Here is a 25,742-nt window from a genome sequence, read left to right on the forward strand (position 1 = left end):
CGCCCTCTCCTCCGGGCTCCGTCCTCTTCCCTCCCCTCCCCCTCCCCCCCCTCCCCCTCCTCTACCTCCTCCTCCGCATCCGCTTCCTCCGCGAGCAGGAAGTCCAGGAGGCCCTCGCGGCGGGGGGGGGGAGGGGCGGGGCGGGGGGAGGGGGGGAGGGGGGCTCTTCCCAAGCGGAAGCGCCACCGCTCGGCGGGGGGGGGGATGGGGGAGGGGGGGGTTGGGAGCCCCCGGACGAGTTGGAGTTGGAATTGGCGGGGAGGGGAGGGGCGGGGGGGCGGGGGGGGGAGGGGCGGGGGGGGGAGGGGCGGCGCTGCCGCCGCGCCATTGCAGGATGCGCTTCCCGACGCTCCGCAGGGAAAAGCGTTTGCGGAGCTTGGATTTGGGAGCGGGGGGGGAGGGGGAGGGGGGAGGGGGGTCCCCCGCAGAGGGGTTTGGGGGCGGGAAAAGGGGGTCGGAAGAAGGGGAAGCGGAGGAATCGCTGCCGGGTTCCGAAGGGGAAGTGGGGAAAGGGGGGAGGGGGCAGGCGTCGGGGTCCCCCTTCGCGCTTCCCGATGCGCTTCCAGATGTGCTTCCCAATGCACTTCCGGATCCACTTCCTGATGCCATTCCCAATGCGCTTCCGGATGTGATTCCCAACCCGCTTCCAGATGTGTTTCCCGATGTCATTCCCAATCCACTTCCAGATGTGTTTCCCGATCCACTTCCGGATGCGATTCCCAACCCATTTCCGGATGCAATTCCCAATGCACTTCCAGATGTGTTTCCCGATCCGCTTCCGGATGCACTTCCCAATGCATGTCCTAATCCGCTTCCGGGTGCAATTCCCGATCCACTTCCAGATGTGTTTCCAAATCCACTTCCGGATCCACTTCCAGACGTGATTCCCAGTGCATTTCCAGATGTGTTTCCCAATGCATGTCCCAATGCACTTCCGGATGTCATTCCCGATGCACTTCCAGATGTGATTCCCAATACATTTCCGGATCCACTTCCCGGTGTCATTCCTGATGCACTTCCAGATGTGATTCCCAATATATTTCCGGATCCACTTCCCGGTGTCATTCCTGATGCACTTCCCGATGTGATTCCGGATCCACTTCCGGATCTACTTCCAGATGTGATTCCTGATGCATTTCCGGATCCACTTCCCGAAGTCATTCCTGATGCACTTCCCAATGTGATTCCGGACCCACTTCCGGATCTACTTCCAGATGCGATTCCCAATGCGTTTCCCAATGTCATTCCCAATCCACTTCCCAATGTGATTCCGGATCCACTTCCTGATGTGATTCCGGATCCGCTTCCGGATCCACTTCCCGATGTGACTCCGGATCCACTTCCGGACCCACTTCCCGATGCGATTCCCAATGCACTTCCCGATGTGACTCCGGCTCCACTTCCCGATGTGACTCCGGATCCACTTCCCGATGTGACTCCGGCTCCACTTCCGGCTCCGCTTCCGGCTCCACTTCCCGATGTGACTCCGGCTCCACTTCCGGATCCACTTCCGGCCCCACTTCCCGATGTGACTCCGGCTCCACTTCCGGCTCCACTTCCGGCCCCACTTCCCGATGCGCTCCCGGCCGCGCTCCCTCCCGCCGCCCGCGCCACCTCGGCCTCGAAGTGCTGCAGGAAGTGGCGGGCGAAGTGCTGGGAGAAGGCGTTTTCCGGCAGAGAATTCCCACTTCCCGGGAATGCCGCCCCCTCCCCCACCCCCCCCGGAATTCCGGGAAGCGCGGACGAAGGCCAAATAGCGGCGGGCGAAGTCGCGGGCGGCGGCGCGGGCCTGGAGCTCACAGAATTCCCGCCAGGAATGGGGGTGGGGGTTGGGGGGGGCAGGGGGGGACGGAGGGGGGGAGGGGGGGGCGCGCCCCGCCCCCGCCCCCCCCAAGGGGTCGTCGCTCCCGTTCATGGATCCCCCCGGAGCCGGGGATGGAGGCGGGAGGGAGGCGGGAACAACCTGGGGGGAGGGAGACAGGGACACAGACCCGTAAGGACCCCATAGGGACCCATAGAGACCCCATAGAGACCCATAGAGACCCCATAGAGACCCATAGGGACCCATAGAGAACCCACAGAGTCCCATAGGGACCCATAGAGACCCATAAGGACCCCATAGGGACCCATAGAGACCCCATAGGGACCAATAGGGACCCATAGAGACCCCATAGAGTCCCATAGGGACCCATAGAGACCCATAAGGACCCCATAGGGACCCATAGAGACCCCATAGGGACCCATAGAGACCCATAAGAACCCCATAGGGACCCATAGAGACCCATACAGCCCCCATAGGGACACGTAGGGACCCCATAGAGACCCATAGGGAGCCATAGAGACCCCATAGTGACCCACAGAAACCCATAGGACCCCATAGAGACCCATAAGAAACCCATAGAGACCCATAGGGACTCCACAGAAACACACAGAGACCCCATGGACACTCACAGAGACCCCATAGAAACCCATAGAGACCCATACAGACCATAGAAACCCCATAGAGACCCCTAGGGACCCCCATAGAGACCCATACAGACCCCATAATAATTCATAGAGACCCACAGATGCCCCATAGAAGCCCACAGGGACTCATAGGGACCCACAGAGACCCATAAGAATCCTTAGAAACCCATAGAAACTCCATAGAGACCCATAAACCCCCCATATACCCCCACAGCCCCACATAGACCCCATAGATTCCCATAGCCCCCCATAGCCCCCCCATAGCCAACCATAGCCCCCCATAGCCCCCCCATAGACAACCATAGCCCCCCACTGTCCTCCCATAGACCCCCACAAACCTAACATAGACCCCCATAGCCCCCCCATACCTGCCATAGAGCCCCACAGACCCCCCAGCAGACCTCCCATACCACCCTATACCCCCCATAGTGCCCCACAGAGCCCCCATAGCCACCCATGCACCCCCCATAACCTCTCATAGCCCCCCTAAACCCCCATATGCCCCCCATACCCCCCCAAAGACCCCCACACACCCCCCATAGCCCCCCATATACCCCTGAGAGCCCACCACAGTCCCCCCATACCCCCACTACAGACCCCCCCCCAGACCCCCATATACTCCATAGACCCTCATAGACCCCCCATACACCCCCCACACCCCCCATATCCTCCCCAAAAGACCCCCATAGAGCCCCACAGACCCCCATAACCCCCATAGACCATCACAGACCCCCCCCATAGACCCTCATAGACCCCCCATACACCCCACACACCCCCATATCCTCCCCAAAAGACCCCCATAGAGCCCCACAGACCCCCATAACCCCCATAGACCATCATAGACGCCCCCACAGACCCTCATAGATGCCCCCATAGACCCTCATATACCCCCCAAAGACCCCCAGAGCCCTACAGACCCCCATAACCCCCCCAAAGACCATCATAGACCCTCATAGACGCCCTAAGCACCCTCATAGACCCCATAGTCACCCATAGACCCCATAGTCACCCACAGACCCCCACAGGCACCCCATAGAGCCCCACAGACCCCCATAGTCACCCATAGACCCCCATAGGCACCCCATAGAGCCCCACAGTCACCCATAGACCCCCATAGGCACCCCATAGACCCCCACAGGCACCCCATAGACCCCCATAGTCACCCATAGAGCCCCATAGGCACCCCATAGACCCCCATAGGCACCCCATAGAGCCCCACAGACCCCCATAGTCACCCATAGACCCCCATAGGCACCCCATAGACCCCCACAGGCACCCCATAGACCCCCATAGTCACCCATAGACCACCCCAGGCACCCCATAGAGCCCCACAGACCCCCACAGTCACCCATAGACCCCCATAGACACCCCATAGAACCCCACAGGCACCCCACAGAGCCCCATAAACCCCCATAGAGCCCTATAGACCCCCATAGAGCCCCATAGACCCCCATAACCCCCCCACAGATCATCATAGACCCTCATAGACCCCCCATAGTCACCGACAGACCCCCACAGGCACCCATAGACCCCCATAGGCACCCACAGACCCCCATAGGCACCCCATAGACCCCCATAACCCCCCCATAGACACCCCATAGACCCCCCCCTCCCCCCCCATACCAACCATGGCGACCCCCCCCCGGCTCCACGTTACGGGGGGGGACCGGGACCTCCCCTCCCCCCCCCCTCCGCTCCTCTTCTTCCTCCTCCTCCTCCTCCTCAGGCTCCCTCCCGCCGCTTCCGCTTCCGGGCCGCGGGCTCGGCTTCCGCTTCCGGAGGACCGAGGGCGGCCCAGAGCATAGAGGCGAGGGGGTAGAGCGGCGCCGGGCGCAAGGCGGAAGTGCGGCCCTGGGGGGGGCGCTCTGTCCAGTAACCATAGAGACGCGGGGAGCGCTGCTGTGGGCGGCCTGTGGAGACCCATAGAGACCTATGGAGACCCATAGAGACCCATAGGCACCCTATAGAGCCCCATAGAGACCCCATAGAGCCCCATAGAGCCCCCATAGAGACCCATAGAGACCCATAGGCACCCTATAGAGCCCCATAGAGACCCCATAGAGACCCCATAGAGACCAATAGACACCCTATAGAGCCCCATAGAGTCCCATAGAGACCCCATAGAGCCCCATAGAGACCCCATAGAGACCCCATAGAGACCAATAGACACCCTATAGAGCCCCATAGAGTCCCATAGAGACCCCATAGAGCCCCATAGAGACCCCATAGAGACCCATAGAGGCCCATGGACACCCCATACAGCACCATAGGCACCCCATAGAGCTGCATAGAGCCCCATGGACACCCCATAGAGCCCCATAGGCACCTATAGAGCCCCATAGGCACCTATAGAGCCCCACAGACCCCCATAGGCGCCCCATAGAGCCCCATGGACACCCCATAGAGCCCCATAGGCACCTATAGAGCCCCATAGGCACCTATAGAGCCCCACAGACCCCCATAGGCACCCCATAGAGCCCCATGGACACCCCATAGAGCCCCATAGAGCTCCACAGACACCCCATAGAGCCACATAAAGCCCCATAGACACCCATAGAACCTATAGACGCACCATAGGCACCCTATTAACACCTATAGAGCCCCATGGACCCCCATAGGCACCTATAGAGCCCCATAGGCACCCCATAGACCCCCCATAGGCACCTATAGACCCCCATAGGCACCCCAAGGGCCCTCATAGGCACCCATAGACCCGCATAGGCACCCTATAGAGCCCCATAGACACCCCACAGACCCCTATAGGCACCCCATAGACCCCATAGGCACCGCATAGGCACCCATAGAGCCCCATAGACCCCCACAGACCCCTATAGGCACCCCATAGACCCCCGATAGGCCCCCATAGACCCCACAGACCCCCCATAGGCACCCATAGAGCCCCATAGACACCCCACAGACCCCCACAGACCCCTATAGGCACCCCATAGACCCCCGATAGGCCCCCATAGACCCCATAGGCACCCCATAGGCACCCATAGAGCCCCATAGACACCCCATAGACGCCATAGATCCCTATAGGGCCCCATAGAGCCCCATAGACCCCTTGGAGGACTAAAGGGGGGGGGGGGGGGGCAACTTGGAGTCAAACCCTCAGCGCGCATGCGCATAGCGGGAGGGGGGAGAGGGCGGAGCGTGCGCATGCGCGGGGCGGCCGCCGGGACTATTTCCCTCCGCGGAGGGACTATTTTCTTCCTCTTTTCCCCTTTTCGACGCGATTTAACCCAAACCAACGCTAAACACGTGGAGAAATAACGCCTGATTTGGTTAAATTTGGGTGTTTTTAGGGGGAAAACCAAGCGGGAGGGGCAGGAACCCCCGCGGATGGCGGCGCGGCGGAAGGAGACGGGGCCGAACGGGGCCGCGCTGCGTCCGCCGTCTCCCTCCGCCCCTCAGAGGGCTCCGCTGAGGGGGGGGGGGGGGGGAAGCGGCGGCTTTAAACGGCGTTTGAAGGCGTTGGAACGCGTTGAAACGCGTTTAAACGCCCCCAAACGTCTTCCCCTCCCCCTCCGTTGGGCGCCATGCTGAAGCAGCCGCCGCCCCCTTCCCCCCCAAGCCCCAACGGCGGCCTCAGCCCCGGGGGGGGGCGAGGGGGAGGCCTCAGGTAATGGCGGCCTATGGGGAATGGGGGGGGGGGGTGGTTATGGGGGGGGTTGTGGGGGGGTTATGGGGGGTCATTGGGGTGGTTGTGGGGCTGGTCATGGGGTTATGGGGGGTGTGGGGCTGGTCATGGGGTTATGGGGGGGGTTATGGGGTTATGGGGGTGGTTGTGTGGCTGGTCATGGGGTTATGGGGTGGTTGTGGGGTTACTTATGGGGTTATGGGTGGTTATGGGGTAATGGGGGTGGTTGTGGGGCTGGTCATGGGGTTATGGGGGGGGTTGTGGGGTTATGGGGGTGGTTATGGGGTTGTTATGGGGGGTCATGGGGGTGGTTGTGGGGCTGGTCATGGGGTTATGGGGTGGTTGTGGGGCTGGTCATGGGGTTATGGGGGTGGTTGTGGGGTTACTTATGGGGTTATGGGTGGTTATGGGGTAATGGGGGTGGTTGTGGGGTTGGTCATGGGGTTATGGGGGGGGTGGGGCTGCTTATGGGGTTATGGGGTTGTGGGGGTGGTTATGGGGTTATGGGGGTGGTTGTGGGGCTGGTTATGGGGTTATAGGGGGTGAGGGGCTGGTTATGGGGTTATAGGGGTGTTTGTGGGGCTGGTTATGGGGGGGTTGTGGGGTTGGTTATGGGGAGGTTATGGGTTATGGGGGGTTGTGGGGTTGTGGGGGTTGGTTATGGGGTTGTGGGTCTGGTTATGGGATGGTTGTGGGGGGATTATGGGGGTTTATGGGGTTGTGGGGGGGTTATGGGGGTGGTTATGGGGTTTTTGTGGGGGGGTTATGGGGGTGGTTGTGGGGTTATGGGAGTGGTTGTGGGGTTATGGGGGTGGTTGTGGGATTATGGGGGTGGTTGTGGGGTTATGGGGGTGGTTGTGGGGCTGGTTATGGGGTTATGGGGGTGGTTGTTGGGTTGGTTATGGGGTTAGTTGTGGGGTTATGGGGGTGATTTTGGGTTGGGGGGGTTATGCGGGTGGTTATAGGTTTGGGAGGGGGTTATGGGGCTGTGGGTTGGTTATGGGGCTGGTAATGGGGTTAAGGCCTCACTTAGGGGGCTGGAGGGGGTTATGGGGCTGGTAATGGGGCTTGAAGGGGGATATGGGGCTGGTTATGGGGCTAAGGCCTCACTTATGGGGTTGGAGGGGATTATGGGGGTGGGGGTGGGGTTATGGGGCTGGATATGGGGCAGTTCTATGGGAGCCTTATTAACGGGTCTGTTCCACCCCTTTAGGAGCCAGAGCACAGGGAAGGCCCCCCCCCAAGTGCCGGTGAGTGACCCACAAGTGGGGGGGGGTCCTGCCCCCTAAGCTATGGGGCGGGGGGGGGGTTATGGGGCGGCTTTGACCCCTTGGGCCCCATTGCAGGTGTTCGAGGGGGTTTATAACAACTCAAGGATGCTGCACGTGCTGACGGCGGCCGTGGTGAGATGTGGGGCAGGCTATGGGGCTGGGATGGAGTTATGGGGCTGGTTATGTGCTTGGGAGTGAGCTATGGGGCCGGCTGTGGAGCTGGTTATAGGGCTAGGAGGGGGTTAGGGGGTTGGTTATGGGACTGTGAGGGAGCTATGGGGTTGGCTGTGGGGCTGGGAGTGGGCTATGGGGCTGGCTGTGGGGCTAGGAGGAAGTTATGGGGCTCGTTATGGGGCTGGGATGGAGCTATGGGACAGGTTATGGGGATGGGAGGGAGTTAGGGGGCTGGGAGGGGGCCAATGGGCTGGCTATGGGGCTGGTTATGGGGTTGGGAGGGAGCTGTGGGGCTGGCTGTTGGGCTGGGACAGGGCTATGGGGCTGGTTATGTGCCTGGGGGGGAGTTATGGGGCTGAGGGGCAGTTATGGGGCTGGTTGTGGGGGTAAAGGGAGAGTTATGGGGCTCGGGGTTGTTTCTATGGGGTTTATGTAGTTTTCTGTGGGGTTCTATGGTGTTTCTATAGGTCCTTATGGGGCTCTATGGAAATCTATGGGGTTGCTATGGGGTTTCTATGGGGTTTGTATGGGTTGCTATGGGATCTCTATTGGTTTCTATGAGTTTCTTTTTGGGGGTCTCTGTGGGTCTTTATGGGTCCCTATGGGTTCCTATGGGTCTCTGTGGGTCTCTGTGGGTTCCTATGGGTCTCTATGGGTCCCTATGGGTCTCTGTGGGTTCCTATGGGTCCCTATGGGTCTGTGCCCCACAGGGCTCCACGTGCGAGGTCACCGTCCGAAGCGGCAGCTCCTTCGAGGGCATCTTCAAGACCCTGAGCTCCAAAGTGAGACCCAAACCCCCCTGAACTCCCCCCATAGACCCCTATAGACCCTATAGGCACCCCATAGACCTCCCATAGTCTCTATAGGCACCCCATAGACCCCGTAGCCCCCCCATAGCCCCTATAGGCACCCCATAGACCCCATAGCCCCTCCATAACTTCTATAGGCACCCCATAGAATCCCCATAGACCCCCCCATAGTTTTTATAGGCACCCCATAGACCCCCCATAGCCCCTATAGGCACCCCATAGACCCCATAGCCCCTCCATAACTTCTATAGGCACCCCATAGAATCCCCATAGACCCCCCCATAGTTTTTATAGGCACCCCATAGACCCCCCATAGCCCCTATAGGCACCCCATAGACCCCCCATAGCTTCTACAGGCACCCCATAGACCCCCCCATAGTCCCTATAGGCACCCCATAGACCTCTCATAGCTTCTATAGGCACCCCATAGACCTTATAGAGCCTCCATAGCCCTTATAGGCACCCCATAGACCCCTCCATAGCCCCTATAGGCATCCCATAGACCCCCCATAGTCTCTATAGGCACCCCATAGACCTGCCATGACCCGCCATAGACCCCCCCCATAGCCCCCTAAGTGCCCTTATAGCCCCCCATAGACCCCCTATTGCCTCCCATAGCCCCCCCCAGATCCCCATAGCCCCCCATAGAGCCCCGTAGACCCCTCATAGACCCCCTATTGCCTCCCATAGCCCCCATAGACCCTCCATAGACCCCCATAACCATAGGCCGCCCCATAGACCCTCCATAGCCTCCCATAGACTCCCAATTGCCCCCCCATAGCAACCCATAGACCCCCATGGCCCCCCCCAGATCTTGATAGACCCTCATAGCCCCCCATAGACTTCCGTAGCCCCACCATAGTCTTCCATAGCCTCCCCATAGCCCCCTATAGCCCTCTGTGGACCCTCCATAGCCCCCCCTAGACCTGCCATAGACCCCCCATTGACCCCCATAGCCCTCCTATAGACCCCCCCATAGACCCCTGTACCCCCCCATAGACCTCCCATACCTTCCATTGACCCCCCCTAGCCCCCCATTGACCCCCATAGACCCCCATAGCCCCCCCTAGACCCCCCCCAGCCTCCCATTGACGCCCACAGACCCCCATAGGCCCCCCATAGCCGCCCCTTAGCCCCCCCATAGACCCCCATTGACCCCCATAGGCCCTCCATAGCCCCCACTAGACCTGCCATAGACCCCCCGTTGACCCCCATAGCCCCCCAAGTCCCCCATAGCCTCCCCATAACCTTCCCATAGACCCTCCATAGCCCCCCCAGACCTGCCATAGACCCCCCGTTGACCCCCATAGCCCTCCTATAGACCTCCCATACCCCCCATTGACCCCCTAGCCCCCCATTGACCCCCTAGCCCCCCATTGACCCCCTAGCCCCCCATTGACCCCCATAGCCCCCCCATACCCCGCATTGACCCCCATAGTCCCCCATTGACCCCCATAGACCCCCCCATAGCCCCCCATTGACCCCCATAGCCCCCCCATAGCTCCCCTAGCCCCCCATTGACCCCCATAGCCCCCCCATAGTCCCCCATTGACCCCCATAGTCCCCCATTGACCCCCATAGTCCCCCATTGACCCCCATAGACCCCCCTAGCCCCCCATTGACCCCCATTGACCCCCATAGTCCCCCATTGACCCCCATAGTCCCCCATTGACCCCCATAGACCCCCCATAGTCCCCCATTGACCCCCGTAGACCCCCATACCCCCCATTGACCCCCATAGTCCCCCATTGAGCCCCATAGACCCCCCTAGTCCCCCATTGACCCCCATAGCCCCCCCATAGCTCGCCTAGCCCCCCATTGACCCCCATAGCCCCCCCATACCCCCCATTGACCCCCATAGTCCCCCATAGTCCCCCATTGACCCCCATAGACCCCCCTAGCCCCCCATAGACCCCCATACCCGCCATTGACCCCCATAGTCCCCCATTGACCCCCATAGACCCCCCATAGCCCCCCATTGACCCCCATAGCCCCCCCATAGCTCCCCTAGCCCCCCATTGACCCCCATAGCCCCCCTATACCCCCCATAGTCCCCCATTGACCCCCATAGCCCCCCCATAGTCCCCCATAGTCCCCCATTGACCCCCATAGCCCCCCCATTGACCCCCATAGTCCCCCATTGACCCCCATAGACCCCCCTAGCCCCCCATTGACCCCCATAGACCCCCATACCCCCCATTGACCCCCATAGTCCCCCATTGACCCCCATAGACCCCCCTAGCCCCCCATTGACCCCCATAGCCCCCCATACCCCCCATTGACCCCCATTGACCCCCATAGACCCCCCATAGCCCCCCATTGACCCCCCATAGCTCCCCTAGCCCCCCATTGACCCCCATAGCCCCCCCATACCCCCCATTGACCCCCATAGTCCCCCATTGACCCCCATAGACCCCCCATAGCCCCCCATTGACCCCCATAGCCCCCCCAGCCCCCCATAGACCCCCATACCCCCCATTGACCCCCATAGTCCCCCATTGACCCCCATAGACCCCCCATAGCCCCCCATTGACCCCCATAGCCCCCCCCTAGCCCCCCATAGACCCCCATACCCCCCATTGACCCCCATAGTCCCCCATTGACCCCCATAGACCCCCCCTAGCCCCCCATTGACCCCCATAGTCCCCCATTGACCCCCATAGCCCCCCCATAGCCCCCCTAGCCCCCCATTGACCCCCATGGCCGCAGCTGGAGGTAGCCCTGGACGCCGTCCACCGGCGCCCCCCCCCGGCGCCCCCCGGCGCCCCCCGGCGCGAGGACATCGTGGACACCATGATCTTCCGGCCACGTGACCTGGTCCTGCTGCGCCTGCGCGACGTCGACATGGCCTTCACCTGCAGGGGTGCGCTGTGGGGCGCTATGGGGGGGATATGGGGGTCTATGGGGGGATATGGGGTGTCTATGGGGGGATATGGGGGTCTATGGGGGGATATGGGGTGTCTGTGGGGGGATATGGGGTGTCTATGGGGGATATGGGGGGCTATGGGGTGTCTGGGTAGTCTATGGGGGGATATGGGGTGTCTATGGGGGGATATGGGGGGATATGGGGTGTCTATGGGGGGATATGGGGGGCTATGGGGGGATATGGGGTGTCTATGGGGGGATATGGGGGGATATGGGGTGTCTATGGGGGGATATGGGGGGCTATGGGGGGATATGGGGTGTCTATGGGGGGATATGGGGTGTCTATGGGGGGATATGGGGGGCTATAGGGTGTCGGGGTAGTTTATGGGGGAATAGGGGGGGCTATGGGGTGTCTGTGGGGAGTCTATGGGGGGATATGGGGGGGATATGGGGTGTCTATGGGGGATATGGGGGGCTATGGGGTGTCTGGGTAGTCTATGGGGGGATATGGGGGGCTATAGGGTGTCTGGGTAGTTTATGGGGGAATATGGGGGGCTATGGGGTGCCTGTGGGGAGTCTATGGGGGGATATGGGGGGGATATGGGGTGTCTATGGGGGGATATGGGGGGCTATGGGGTGTCTGTGGGACGCTATGGGGGGGCTATGGGGGTCTATGGGGGCTATAGGGGGTCTATGAGGGGGCTATGGGGTGTCTATGGGGGGGATATGAGGGGCCTATGGGGTGTCTATGGGGCGCTATGGGGGGATGTGGAGGGGCTATGGGGTGTCTGTGGGGCGCTATGGGGGGGCTATTGGGGGTCTATGAGGGTCTATGGGGGTCTGTGGGGGGATATGGGGGGCTATAGAGGGGCTATGGGGGGTCTATGAGAGCCTATGGGAGGTCTATGGGTGTCTGTGTGGGTCTATGGCGTGTCTTTGGGGGTCTGTGTTGTCTCTATGGGGGGTTATGGGGCTCTATGGTGTGTCTGGGGGGGGTCTGTGTGGTGTCTGTGGGGCGCTATGGGGAGCCTGGGGGGGTCTAAGGGATGCTGTGGGGGTCTGTGGGGGGTCTGTGGGGCTCTATTGGGTATCAAAGGGGGGTGCAGGCAGGGGTTTGCTGGGGGGCCTGCAGGGGGCAGTAAAGGGCCACAGGGGGCGGGGTCAGACGAAGACACGCCCCTCGTCTGTGGGCCAATGAGTCCAATGGGGCTACGGGCATCTATGGGGTGTTATGGGTCTCTATGGGGTCCCTGTGGGTCTTTATGGGGTTTCTATGGGGCCTCCATGGGTCTCTATTGATCCCTATGGGGTCTTTATGGGTCTCCGTGGGTCCTGAGGGGTCTCTGTGGGTCCCTATGGGGTTCCTATGGGTCTCTGTGGGTCCTGAGGGGTCGCTGTGGGTCCCAGGCAGGTTCCCGGAGCCGGGGCTGCGCCTCAATGGGCAGCACCGGGAGAAGCCGCTGCAGCGCTGGGAGGGCGGCGACGGCGCCTGCGACGAGTACGACCTGGACTCAGACCTGGTGAGCCCCAAAACGGCCTCAGACACCCCAAAAACGGCCTCAGACACCCCAAAAACGGCCTAAAACACCCCAAAAACGGCCTAAAACACCCCAAAAAGGCCTCAGACACCCCAAAAATGGCTTCAGACACCCCAAAAACGGCCTCAGACACCCCAAAAACGGCCTAAAACACCCCAAAAAGGCCTCAGACACCCCAAAAATGGCTTCAGACACCCCAAAAACGGCCTCAGACACCCCAAAAACGGCCTCAGACACCCCAAAAACGGCCTCAGACACCCCAAAAACGGCCTCAGACACCCCAAAAATGGCTTCAAACACCCCAAAAATGGGGATAAGCACCCCAAAAATGGGTTAAACACCCCAAAAATGGCCTCAGACACCCCAAAAACGGCCTCAAACACCCCAAAAACGGCTTCAAACACCCCAAAAACGGCCTCAGACACCCCAAAAACGGTGATAAGCACCCCAAAAACGGCCTCAAACACCCCAAAACCGGCCTCAAACACCCCGAAATGGGGTAAACACCCCAAGAACGGTCTGAAACACCCCAAAAACGGCCTCAAACACCCCAAAAACGGCCTAAAACACCCCAAAAAGGCCTCAGACACCCCAAAAACGGCCTCAGACACCCCAAAAAAGGCTTCAAACACCCAAAAACGGGGATAAGCACCCCAAAAATGGGTTAAACACCCCAAAAACGGCCTCAGAAACCCCAAAAACGGCCTCAAACACCCCAAAATGGGGTAAACACCCCAAAAACGGCCTCAGACACCCCAAAAACGGCCTCAAACACCCCAAAAACGGCCTCAAACACCCCGAAAACGGCCTCAGACACCCCAAAAACGGCCTCAGACACCCCAAAAATGGCCTCGAACACCCCAAAAACAGGGATAAGCACCCCAAAAATGGGTTAAACACCCCAAAAACGGCCTCGAACACCCCAAAAATGGCCTCGAACACCCCAAAAAAGGCCTCAAACACCCCCAAAAACAGCCTCAAACACCCCAAAAACGGGTTAAACACCCCAAAAATGGACTCAAACACCCCAAAAATGGCCTCAAACACCCCAAAAAGGCCTCAGACACCCCAAAAACGGCCTCAGACACCCCAAAAACAGCCTCGAACACCCCAAAACCGGCTTCAAACACCACAAAAATGGGGATAAGCACCCCAAAAATGGGTTAAACACCCAAAAACTGATCTCAAACACCCCAAAAATGGCCTAACCCTTTTCCCCAAAATCGCTGTTTTTCACCCCAAAATCCCTTTTTTCCCCAAAATCACTGTGTTTTACCCCAAATCCCGTTTTCCTCCCAACCCCCCCATTTTGACCCAAAATCCCCTTTCCTCCCCCCAAAACCCCAGTTTTTCACCCAAACACCTGCATTTTACCCAAAATCCCTGTTTTTACCCCAAATCCCCCTTTTTCACCCCAAAATCCCTTTTTTCCCCAAAATCAGTTTTTTACCCCAAAATCCCTTTTTCCCCCTGAAACCCCCATTTTGACCCAAAATCCCCTTTCCTCCCCCCCAAAACCCCAGTTTTTCACCCAAACACCTGCATTTTACCCAAAATCCCTGTTTTTACCCCAAATCCCCCTTTTTCACCCCAAAATCCCTTTTTTCCCTAAAATCACTGTTTTTTACCCCCAATCCCTTTTTCCTCCCAACCCCCCATTTTGACCCAAAATCCCCTTTCCTCCCCCCCAAAACCCCAGTTTTTCACCCAAACACCTGCATTTTACCCAAAATCCCTGTTTTTACCCCAAATCCCCCTTTTTCACCCCAAAATCCCTTTTTTCCCCAAAATCACTGCTTTTTACCCCCAATCCCTTTTTCCTCCCAACCCCCCCATTTTGACCCAAAATCCCTTTCCCCCCCCCCAAAAAAACCCAATTTTTCACCCAAACACCTGAAATTTACCCAAAATCCCTGTTTTTTCCCTAAATCCCACCCCAAAATCCTTTTCCCCAAAAATCACTGTTTTTTCCCCCAAATCCCTTTCCCCCCCCAACCCCCCCAGTTTCAACCCAAAACCTTCCCCCCACCCCCCATTTTAACCCCAAATCCCCTTTCCCCCCCCCCAAACCCCCCATTTTTCACCCGCGTTTGACCCAAAATCCCCGTTTTTCCCCCCAAACCGCGGCAGTCCAACGGCTGGGACCCCAACGAGATGTTCCGCTTCAACGAGGAGACCTACGGCGTGCGCAGCACCTACGACAGCAGCCTGGCCGCCTACACGTAAACCGCCCGCTTTTGGTTCATTTTGGGCGGATTTGGGGCGTTTTGGGCGTTTTGGGGCGTTTTGGGGTGTTTCGGGGCGTTTTGGGGCGGATTTGGGCGGTTTTGGGTCTTTTTGTTCTCTTTTGCGCCTTTTTGGGTGGTTTGGGGATAGTTTGGGTTGGTTTTAGGTGGTTTGGGGTCATTTTGGGGTATTTTGGGCCATTTTTGGTGGTTTGGGGCGTTTTTTGGTTATTTGGGGTGTTTTGGGCGTTTTCGGTGGTTTTGGGGTAATTTAGGCTGGCTTTGGGGGTTTTAGGGCGTTTTCAGCCAGTTTTGGGTTGTTTTGGGATGGTTTTGGGAGTGTTTAGGTGATTTGGGGTCATTTTGGGTATTTTTGGCCAGTTTTGGTGTTTTGGCTCCGATTTTGGGGTGTTTTTTGGTGGTTTTGGGTGTTTGGGGCATTATTGGGTGTTTTTGGGTGTTTTAGGGCGTTTTTGTTCACTTTTGCGCCGTTTTTGGGTGGTTTGGGGCCAGTTTTGGGTGTGTTTAAGGGGATTTCGAGTCATTTTGGGGTATTTTTGGCCATTTTTGGTGTTTTGGCTCCGATTTTGGGGTGTTTTTTGGTGGTTTTGGGTGTTTGGGGCATTATTGGGTGTTTTAGGGCGTTTTTGTTCACTTTTCGGCCGCTTTTGGGTGCTTTGGGGCCAGTTTTGGGTGTGTTTCAGGGGGTTTTGGGGGTCATTTTGGGGTAGTTTTGGTGTTTTGGGGCGGGTTTTGGTGGTTTTGGGTGTTTTGGGATAATTTAGGGTGGCTTTGGGGGTTTAGGGCGTTTTCAGCCAGTTTTGGGTTCTTTTGGGGCAGTTTGGGGTGTGTTTAAGGGGATTTCCCGTTTCTGTGTGGGTTTGGACCATTTTGGGGCCACTTTTGGCCATTTTTGGGCTGGTTTTGGCCATATTTGGGCAGCTTTTGCCCATTCCTGCGAGATTTTAGGCCGGATTTTGGCCATTTTTGGGTGTTTTTTGCCGTTTTGGGGCCAATTTTTGCCGTTTCGGGTCCATTTTGGCCGTTTCGGCGTGGTTTTTTTGCCATTTTGGGGCCAATTTTTGCCGTTTCAGGTCCGTTTTTGGCCGTTTCGGGGTGTTTTTTGCCATTTTGGGGCCAATTTTTTGCCGTTTCGGGTCCCGTTTTTGGCCGTTTTGGGGTGTTTTTTTGCCATTTTGGGGCCAATTTTTGCCGTTTCGGGTCCGTTTTTGGCCGTTTTGGGGTGTTTTTTGCCCGTTTCCCCCCGTTTTCAGCCCATTTCCCCCCGTTCCCCCCCAGGGTGCCCCTGGAGAAGCAGAACTCGGCGGCGTTCCGGCAGCGGGAGGCGCGCGCGCCGCGCTGGCGCGGGAAATCGAGGGCAGCCCCCAGCACCGCCTGCGTGCGGCCGCCGAGGAGCACGAGGAGGGGCCCGAGGAGCGCCCGGCGCGGAGGTGGGGCCGAAACGACCCCAAATTGGGTGAGATCGACCCCAAATTGGGTGAGATCGACCCAAAATTGGGCGAGATCGACCCCAAATTGGGCGAGATCGACCCCAAATTGGGCGAGATCGACCCCAAATTGGGTGAGATCGACCCCAAATTGGGTGAGATCGACCCCAAATTGGGCGAGATCGACCCCAAATTGGGTGAGATCGACCCAAAATTGGGCGAGGTCGACCCAAAATTGGGCGAGATCGACCCCAAATTGGGTGAGATCGACCCAAAATTGGGCGAGATCGACCCCAAATTGGGCGAGATCGACCCCAAATTGGGCGAGATCGACCCCAAATTGGGCGAGATCGACCCCAAATTGGGTGAGATCGACCCCAAATTGGGCGAGATCGACCCCAAATTGGGCGAGATCGACCCCAAATTGGGCGAGATCGACCCAAAATTGGGCGAGATCGACCCCAAATTGGGCGAGATCGACCCCAAATTGGGTGAGATCGACCCCAAATTGGATGAGATCGACCCCAAATTGGGTGAGATCGACCCCAAAATTGGGTGAGATCGACCCCAAATTGGATGAGATCGACCCCAAATTGGGTGAGATCGACCCCAAATTGGGTGAGATCGACCCAAAATTGGGCGAGATCGACCCAAAATTGGGCGAGATTGACCCCAAATTGGGTGAGATTGACCCCAAATTGGGCAAGATCGACCCCAAATTGGGCAAGATCGACCCAAATTTCAGCAAGATCGATCCCAAATTGGGCAAGATTGACCCAAAATTGGGCGAAATTGACCCAAAATTGGGCAAGATTGACCCAAAATTGGGCAAGATCGACCCAAAATTGGGCGAAATTGACCCAAAATTGGGCAAGATCAACCCAAAATTGGGCAAGGATCAACCCAAAATTGGGCAGGATCGACCCAAAATTGGACAAGATCGAACACAGATTGGGCGAGATCGACCCCAAATTGGGTGAAATCGACCCCAAATTGGGCAAGATCAACCCAAAATTGTGCGAAATTGACCCCAAATTGGGCAAGATCAACACAAAATTAGGTGAAATCGGCTCAAAATTGGGCAAGATCGACCCAAAATGGGGTGAAATCGACCCAAAATGGGGTGAAATCGACCCAAAATGGGGTGAAATCGACCCAAAATGGGGTGAAATCGACCCAAAATGGGGTGAAGTGACCCAAAATTGGGTAAAATCGACCCAAAATGGGGCGAGGTCGACCCAAACCTGACCCAAAATCGGGCTAAATTAGCCCAAACTAGAGCCCGTGACCCCCCTTTGACCCCCAACCCCTCCCCCCCCCCATTGATCCCTTCCCCCCCTTTTCCATTGCAGGGACCCCAAGTTCCCGCCCCTCCCCCAACGCCCGCGGGGGGGGCTCCGCTGCTCCTCAAGGGGGGGAGGGGCCCCCAGACCCCCTGGGGGAGGAGGGGCCGGAAGTGCCCCCCCCACCCCGAGGGCCCCCCCCCCACCCCGGAGCCGGGGGTCAATGGAGGTGAGAGGGGGGGGAGGGGCTTCAAAGGGGGGGGGGAGGGGCTGCAATAAAGCCCCTCCCCCCACTTTGTGTCCTCTCCCCTCCCCCCTTTAGGCCCCTCCCCCAAGGCCCAGCGACCCCCCCGGGGGGGGAAGGGCAGCGGAGGGGGGTGCCCATCCCCCACCCCTGGTGAGATGGGGGGAGGGGGATGTGGGGTGGGGGAGGGGCTTAATGGGTGCATGGGGTGCCTATGGGGTGGTTATGGGGCAGCTGTGGAGTGGTTATGGGGCTCTTGTGGGGGTGTGGGACACGTATGGGGTATATATGGGGTGTGGTCGCTTAGAGGGTGGTTATGGGTCACTTATGGGGCAGCTCTAGGGTGGTTATGGGGCACTTCTGGGGCAGCTCTAGGGTGGTTATGGGGCACTTCTGGGGCAGCTCTAGGGTGGTTATGGGGCACTTATGGGGCAGCTCTAGGGTGGTTATGGGGCACTTCTGGGGCAGCTCTAGGGTGGTTATGGGCACTTCTGGGGCAGCTCTAGGGTGGTTATGGGGCACTTATGGGGCAGCTCTAGGGTGGTTATGGGGCACTTATGGGGCAGCTATGGGAGGTGTTGGTCACTTATGGGGGTTGTGGGGCACTTACGGGGCCGCTATGGGAGGTTATGGGGCACTCACAGGGCAGCTGTGGGGTGGTTATGGGGTACTTATGGGGGTGTGGGGCACTTATGGGGCATCTCTGGGGTGGTTATGGGGCTCTTGGGGGGGGTTGGGGCACTTATGGGGCTGCTATGGGGTGGTTATGGGGCTCTTGGGGGGGTTGGGGGCACTTATGGGGCTGCTATGGGGTGGTTATGGGGCGTGTGGGGAGGGGTCTATGGGGTGGGGGAGGGGCCATAACTCACTCTCTCTCCCCGCCCCCCAGCCCCCTCTGCGCCCCTCCCGCGCTCCCCGAAGCCCAGCCCCTCCCCCCTCCCGGACCCCTCCCCCTCCACCCCTCCCGTGGTGGGGAGGGGCCGCCCCCTCCCCCCGCCTCCCCCTGCCCCTCCCCCCCCCCTTTCCCCCCTCCCCCCACCCAGGATCCGCCCCTCCCCCCCCCGGCTCGGACCTCACGGGACCCCCGGAGCCCCCCCGCAAAGGTGAGTGGGGGGGGGAGGGGCTTGTGACCCCCAAGTGACCCCTCCGTGACCCCCAAGTGACCCCTCCGTGACCCCCATCCCCCCCCAGGTCCGTCAGAGCAGCAGCGGAACCAATTGGAGGAGCTGAGGAAGTTTGGGGCCCAGTTTAAGGTGTGGGGCACTTATGGGGCAGCTATGGGGTGGTTATGGGGCACTTATGGGGGGTGTGGGGCACTTATGGGGCAGCTATGGGGTGGTTATGGGGCACTTATGGGGGCGTGGGGCACTTATGGGGCAGCTATGGGGTGGTTATGGGGCACTTATGGGGGGTGTGGGGCACTTATGGGCAGCTATGGGTGGTTATGGGGCACTTATGGGGGCGTGGGGCACTTATGGGGCAGCTATGGGGTGGTTATGGGGCACTTATGGGGGGTGTGGGGCACTTATGGGGCAGCTATGGGGTGGTTATGGGGCACTTATGGGGGCGTGGGGCACTTATGGGGCAGCTATGGGGTGGTTATGGGGCACTTATGGGGGGTGTGGGGCACTTATGGGGCAGCTATGGGGTGGTTTGGGGCACTTATGGGGCGTGGGGCACTTATGGGGCAGCTATGGGGTGGTTATGGGGCACTTATGGGGGGTGTGGGGCACTTATGGGGCAGCTATGGGGTGGTTATGGGGCACTTATGGGGGCGTGGGGCACTTATGGGGCAGCTATGGGGTGGTTATGGGGCACTTATGGGGGGCGTGGGGCACTTATGGGGCAGCTATGGGGTGGTTATGGGGCACTTATGGGGGGCGTGGGGCACTTATGGGGCGGCTATGGGGTGGTTATGGGTCGCTTATGGGTCATAGGGCAGCTATGGGGTGTGTGGGTTACTTATGGGGCAGCTATGGGGTGGTTATGGGGCACTTATGGGGGGCGTGGGGCACTTATGGGGCAGCTATGGGGTAGTTATGGATCGCTTATGGGTCATAGGGCAGCTATGGGGTGTGTGAATTACTTATGGGGCAGCTATGGGGCGGTTATGGGGCACTTACGGGGGGTGTGGGGTCACAGGTCACTTACGGGGCAGTTATGGGGTGGTTATGGGTCATAATGGGTCATGGGGCTGCCATGGGGTGTGTGCGTCACTTATGGGGTGATTATGGGGCATCTATAGGGCGCATGGGTCCCTTGTGTGGCGTCCATGGGATGTGTGAGACAGCTATGGCGTGGTTATGGGGCCTCAGTGGGGTGTGTGGGTCACTTATGGGGCAGCTATGGGGTACCTGTGGGTCACTTATGGGGCAGCTGTGGGGTACCTGTGGGTCACTTATGGGGCAGCTATGGGGTACCTGTGGGTCACTTATGGGGCAGCTATGGGGTACCTGTGGGTCACTTATGGGGCAGCTATGGGGTACCTGTGGGTCACTTATGGGGCAGCTGTGGGGTACCTGTGGGTCACTTATGGGGCAGCTGTGGGGTACCTGTGGGTCACTTATGGGGCAGCTATGGGGTACCTGTGGGTCACTTATGGGGCAGCTATGGGGTACCTGTGGGTCACTTATGGGGCAGCTATGGGGTACCTGTGGGTCACTTATGGGGCAGCTATGGGGTACCTGTGGGTCACTTATGGGGCAGCTGTGGGGTAAGCTATGGGTCACTTATGGGGCAGCTATGGGGTACCTGTGGGTCACTTATGGGGCAGCTATGGGGTACCTGTGGGTCACTTATGGGGCAGCTATGGGGTACCTGTGGGTCACTTATGGGGCAGCTGTGGGGTACCTGTGGGTCACTTATGGGGCAGCTATGGGTCACTGACACCTCCCCTCCCCCCTCCCAGCTCCAGCCCAGCAGCGCCCCCCAGGACCCCCCCTCGGAGCCCCTCCCCCCGCCTCGCAGCGGCCCCTCCCCCCAGGAGGACCCCCCCGAAGCCCAGGGCGGGGGGGGTGGGGGCGGGGCCGGGACCCCCCCGGGGACCCCCCAGGACAAGGACGAGTGAGTGGGGGCGGGGCTTAAAAGGGAGGGGGGGCGGGGCTTAAAGGGAGGGAGGGCGGGGCTTAAAGGGAGGGGGGGCGGGGCTTCAGGGGGTCGATTTTGGCCCTAAACCCCCCCTATTTTGGGGCCGTTTCTCCCCGTTTTGGGGGAGGAGCCCAAGTGGGGGAGGGGCTTGAGCCGCCCCTCCCCCCCCCCCAATTAACCCCATTTTAATTACCCCTCCCCCCATAGGCAGGTGAAGAAGTCGACGCTGAACCCCAATGCCAAGGAGTTCAACCCCTCCAAGCCCCTATTGGCTGTGGTGAGGGGGGAGGGGGGCGGGGCTTAAAGGGGGGGAGGGGCGGGGCTTAAGGGGGTTGACCCCCTCCCCCCCTTTAACCCCTCCCCCCACCCTTTTCCCTCCCCATAGGGCAAAGCCGCTGCCCCCGCCCTCCTCGCCGGGGCCCCGCCTCCACCCCTCCCCCACCCTGGGGGTCATGACCCCGCCGGGGGCGGGGCAAGGTGGGGGAGGGGGCAGCAGGAGGAGGAGGAGGAGGTGGGGGGGGAGGGGCGAGCAGCATCTATGCCCCTCCCCCGCCCTATATCTCCTATATCCCCCAGCTGCACGTGCAGGTAAAGCCCCTCCCCCCAACCCCCTCCCCCCCCCCCCCGTTGCTGCCCCTCCCCCCACACCTTAAGCCCCTCCCCCGCTTTCTGTTTCAGGCCCCCCAAATGTACCCGTACCCCGTGGCCACCGCCCCCCAGGGCAAATACAGGGGGGGTAAAGGTCAGTGGTTCCGACCCCCATATCGCCCCTCCCCCCACGATATGACCCCCTTATCGCCCCTCCCCCCACGATATGACCCCCTATCGCCCTTCCCCCCACGATATGACCCCCTATCGCCCCTCCCCCCACGATATGACCCCTATCGCCCCTCCCCCCACTCCTATCGCCCCTCCCCCCACAATATGACCCCCTATCGCCCCTCCCCCCACGATATGACCCCCTTATCGCCCCTCCCCCCACGATATGACCCCCTATCGCCCTTCCCCCCACGATATGACCCCCCTATCGCCCCTCCCCCCATGATATGACCACCCTATTGCTCCTCCCCCCACGATATGAACCCCCTATCGCCCCTCCCCCCCATGATATGACCCCCTATCGCCCCTCCCCCCCATGATATGACCCCCCTATCGCCCCTCCCCCCACGCCATGACCCCTTATCGCCCCTCCCCCCACGATATGACCCTCCTATCGCCCCTCCCCCCACGACATGACCCCCCCATCGCCCCTCCCCCCGTGATATACCCCCCTTATTGCTCCTCCCCCCATGAAGTAATCCCCGTCGCCCCTCCCCCCACGATATGACCCTCGTATTACTCCTCCCCCCACAATGTAACCCCACCATTGCCCCTCCCCCCACAATATAACCCCACTTTTGCTCCTCCCCCCACGATATGACCCACATATTGCCCCCCCCAGAGATACAACCCCCATTCTGCCCCTCCCCCAGCGCTAGAGCCCTCTATCGCCCCTCCCCCCACGATATAACCCCCCCATCGCCCCTCCCCCCCCGCCCCCCCCTCTGACGTCTTTATGCCCCTCCCCCCTCCCCTTTCTCAACAGGTTCCCTCCCCCCGCCGCCGCCGCGCTCGGAGCAGCCTCACGCCCCTCCCCCCCCCGCCCCTCCCCCATCGGCCTCTGCCCCTGCCCCCCCTCCCTTGGTGCCTGTGGCCGCCCCTCCCCCCCGCCCCCTCCCCCCCATTACTCCCAGTACATCTCCTATGGGCCCCCCCAGGCCTTCGGGGGGGGGCAGGCGCTCGTGCAGCCCCTCCCCCACTACCCGTCCCAGGTAAGCAGGGTGGGGGGAGGGGCATAAACACGTCGGGGGGGGGGGGAGGGGCGATATGGGGGTCATATCGTGGGGGGGGGATGATATGGGGGTTATATCGAGGGGGGGAGGAGCGATAGGGGGTTATATCGAGGGGGGGAGGAGCGATAGGGGGTTATATCGAGGGGGGGAGGAGCGATAGGGGGTTATATCGTGGGGGGAGGGGCGATATGGGGGTCATATCGTGGGGGGAGGGGCGATATGGGGCTCATATCGTGGGGGGAGGGGTGGGGAGGGGTGATATGGGGGTCATATCGTGGTGGGAGGGGCGATATGGGGGTCATCGTGGGGGGGAGGGGTGATGGGGCTATATTGAGGGGAAAGAAGCGATAGGGGGTTATATCGTGGGGGGAGGGGCGATATGGGGGTCATATCGTGGGGGGAGGGGCGATATGGGGGTCATATCGTGGGGGAGGGGCGATCTGGGGCTCATATCGTGGGGGGGAGGGGTGATACGTGGATTGTATTGTGGGGGGAGGGGCGACAGGCGGGTCATGTGACCTGAACCCCCTCCCCCTCCCCCCCAGGCTGTGTTTGCACCGCTGCTCCCCGGCAGCCCCCGCCTGCACCCCTCCCCCACCCTGGTGTCCTCTGCCGCCCCTCCCCCACCCCAGTTCCCCCCCGGCGACCAATCAGGAGCCCCGCAGGCCCTGTACGGTGAGTGGAGCCCCTCCCCCACCCCACCGAGCCCCTCTCCCCTCCCCCCGCTCTAACTCCGCCCCTCCCCCCACAGCCGCCGTCCATCAGCCCTTCCCCCCCCCAACGCCGGCCGGGAACCCCCCGCCCGCCCCCCCAAGCCAGGTAATGGGGGGGGGGGGAAGGAGCCTATAGGGTGGGGGGTGGGGCACTCAATGTGTGTGGGGGAGGGGTTTATGAAAAGGGAGGAGGGGCCTCTTGTGGCCCCTCCCCCCCCTCACTCCTCCCTTTCCTTCCCCACCCCCACAGGGAGGGCAGCAGCCGCCATTGTTCCCCCCCGCCCCTCCCCCCCCCGGCGCCCCCTCCCCCCAGAGCAGCTTCGCCCAACCCCCCCCGGCCCCTCCCCCCACCCCGTCTCCCGCCGCCCCCTCCCCCGCCGCCCCCCCCGCCCCCCTCCCCCTCCCCCCGCTCCTTCCGCCCCTCCCCCCAGCGCCGCTGCTGCCGCCGCCGCCGTCTACGCCCTTCACCAGAGCCTGACCCACGGCTATGGGGTGGCGCATGTGGGGCAGGTGGGGGAGGGGCGATTCTGGGGGGATAGGGTGGGGGAGGGGCGATATTGGGGGTGATATCGCAGGGGGAGGCCATCGGGTGTTATATCGCGGGGGGATGGGGGGGGAGGGGTGATAAGGGGGTTATATCGCGGGGGGAGGGGCGATATGGGGGTTATATCGTGGGGGAGGGGCGATATGAGGGTGATATCGTGGGGGGATTGGTGATAATGGGGTTATATCGTGGGGGGAGGGGCGATATGAGGGTGATATCGTGGGGGGATTGGTGATAATGGGGTTATATCGTGGGGGGAGGGGCGATATGGGGGTTGTATTGGAGGGGGAGGGGGCGATACGAAGGCGATATCGTGGGGGGATTGGTGATAATGGGGTTATATCGTGGGGGGAGGGGCGATATGGGGGTTATATCGCGGGATAGTGGCCATGGGGGGGTTGTATCGCGGGGGGGAGGGGCGCTGCTGGTGTCTCCTGACCCCTGACCCCTCCCCCCACCCAGGCCCACGTGCAGACGGGGCTGGCGGCCGCCCCTCCCCCCCCTCACCCCGGCGCCGCCCATCCCCCCCCCAGGTGATGCTGCTGCACCAGAGCCATGGGGGGGGCAGGGGGGAGGCGGCGTCACCCCCCGGGCCCTTCCCCTACATCAGCCACCACCAAGGTGAGTGATCACTTATGGGGCAGCAGATGGTCACTTATGGGGCAGGAGGTCACTTATGGGGCTGGCGGTGTCACTTATGGGACAGGAGAAAGTCACTTATGGGGGTGGGGGTCTCACTTATGGGGCAGGAGAAGGTCACTTATGGGGTTGGGGGTGTCATGGGGCAGGAGAAGGTCACTTATGGGGCAGGAGAAGGTCACTTATGGGGGTGGGGGTGTCACTTATGGGGCAGGAGGTCACTTATGGGGCAGGAGAAGGTCACTTATGGGGCTGGGGGTGTCATGGGGGCAGGAGGTCACTTATGGGGCTGGGGGTGTCATGGGGCAGGAGAAGGTCACTTATGGGGGTGTCACTTATGGGGCAGGAGAAGGTCACTTATGGGGGTGGGGGTGTCACTTATGGGGCAGGAGAAGGTCACTTATGGGGGTGTCACTTATGGGGCAGGAGAAGGTCACTTATGGGGGTGGGGGTGTCACTTATGGGGCAGGAGGTCACTTATGGGGCAGGAGAAGGTCACTTATGGGGCTGGGGGTGTCATGGGGCAGGAGAAGGTCACTTATGGGGCTGGGGGTGTCATGGGGCAGGAGAAGGTCACTTATGGGGGTGTCACTTATGGGGCAGGAGAAGGTCACTTATGGGGGTGGGGGTGTCATGGGGCAGGAGAAGGTCACTTATGGGGGCAGGAGAAGGTCACTTATGGGGGTGGGGGTGTCACTTATGGGGCAGGAGAAGGTCACTTATGGGGCAGGAGAAGGTCACTTATGGGGGTGGGGGTGTCACTTATGGGGCAGGAGAAAGTCACTTATGGGGGTGGGGGTGTCACTTATGGGGCAGGAGAAGGTCACTTATGGGGGTGGGGTGTCACTTTGGGGGTGGGGGGACTTATAGTATTGGAAGTTGTCACTTATGGGGCTGGAGGTGTCACTTATGGGTCAGGGGAAGGTCACTTATGGGATGGCGGGGACTTACGGCATTGGGAGAT

General features: G+C 60.5%; 1 protein-coding gene across 1 annotated transcript; it reads left to right on the forward strand.

Annotated features, from left to right (window-relative positions):
• Window positions 1–5,988: 5,988 nt before the first annotated feature.
• LOC133264325 (ataxin-2-like protein) lies at window positions 5,989–24,768 on the forward strand. The gene is given in 26 exon segments (XM_061444275.1): window positions 5,989–6,088; window positions 7,320–7,356; window positions 7,453–7,509; window positions 8,262–8,333; window positions 11,070–11,223; window positions 12,633–12,745; window positions 14,894–14,985; window positions 16,288–16,337; window positions 16,340–16,991; window positions 17,182–17,412; window positions 17,789–17,858; window positions 17,912–17,948; window positions 18,042–18,116; window positions 19,155–19,216; window positions 20,872–21,026; window positions 21,258–21,327; window positions 21,443–21,522; window positions 21,584–21,638; window positions 21,705–21,799; window positions 22,636–22,861; window positions 23,428–23,557; window positions 23,634–23,701; window positions 23,846–23,949; window positions 24,000–24,105; window positions 24,602–24,661; window positions 24,664–24,768. Coding segments are annotated over 26 exon segments (3,039 nt in total). The 5' UTR covers window positions 5,989–6,005.
• The last annotated feature ends 974 nt before the right edge of the window (window positions 24,769–25,742 follow it).

This window comes from Pezoporus flaviventris, unplaced genomic scaffold (assembly GCF_033815535.1).
Source record: "Pezoporus flaviventris isolate CSIRO_AGI_PZ_B2104156 unplaced genomic scaffold, CSIRO_AGI_Pfla_v1 ptg000757l, whole genome shotgun sequence".
NCBI classification, from domain to species: domain Eukaryota; kingdom Metazoa; phylum Chordata; class Aves; order Psittaciformes; family Psittacidae; genus Pezoporus; species Pezoporus flaviventris.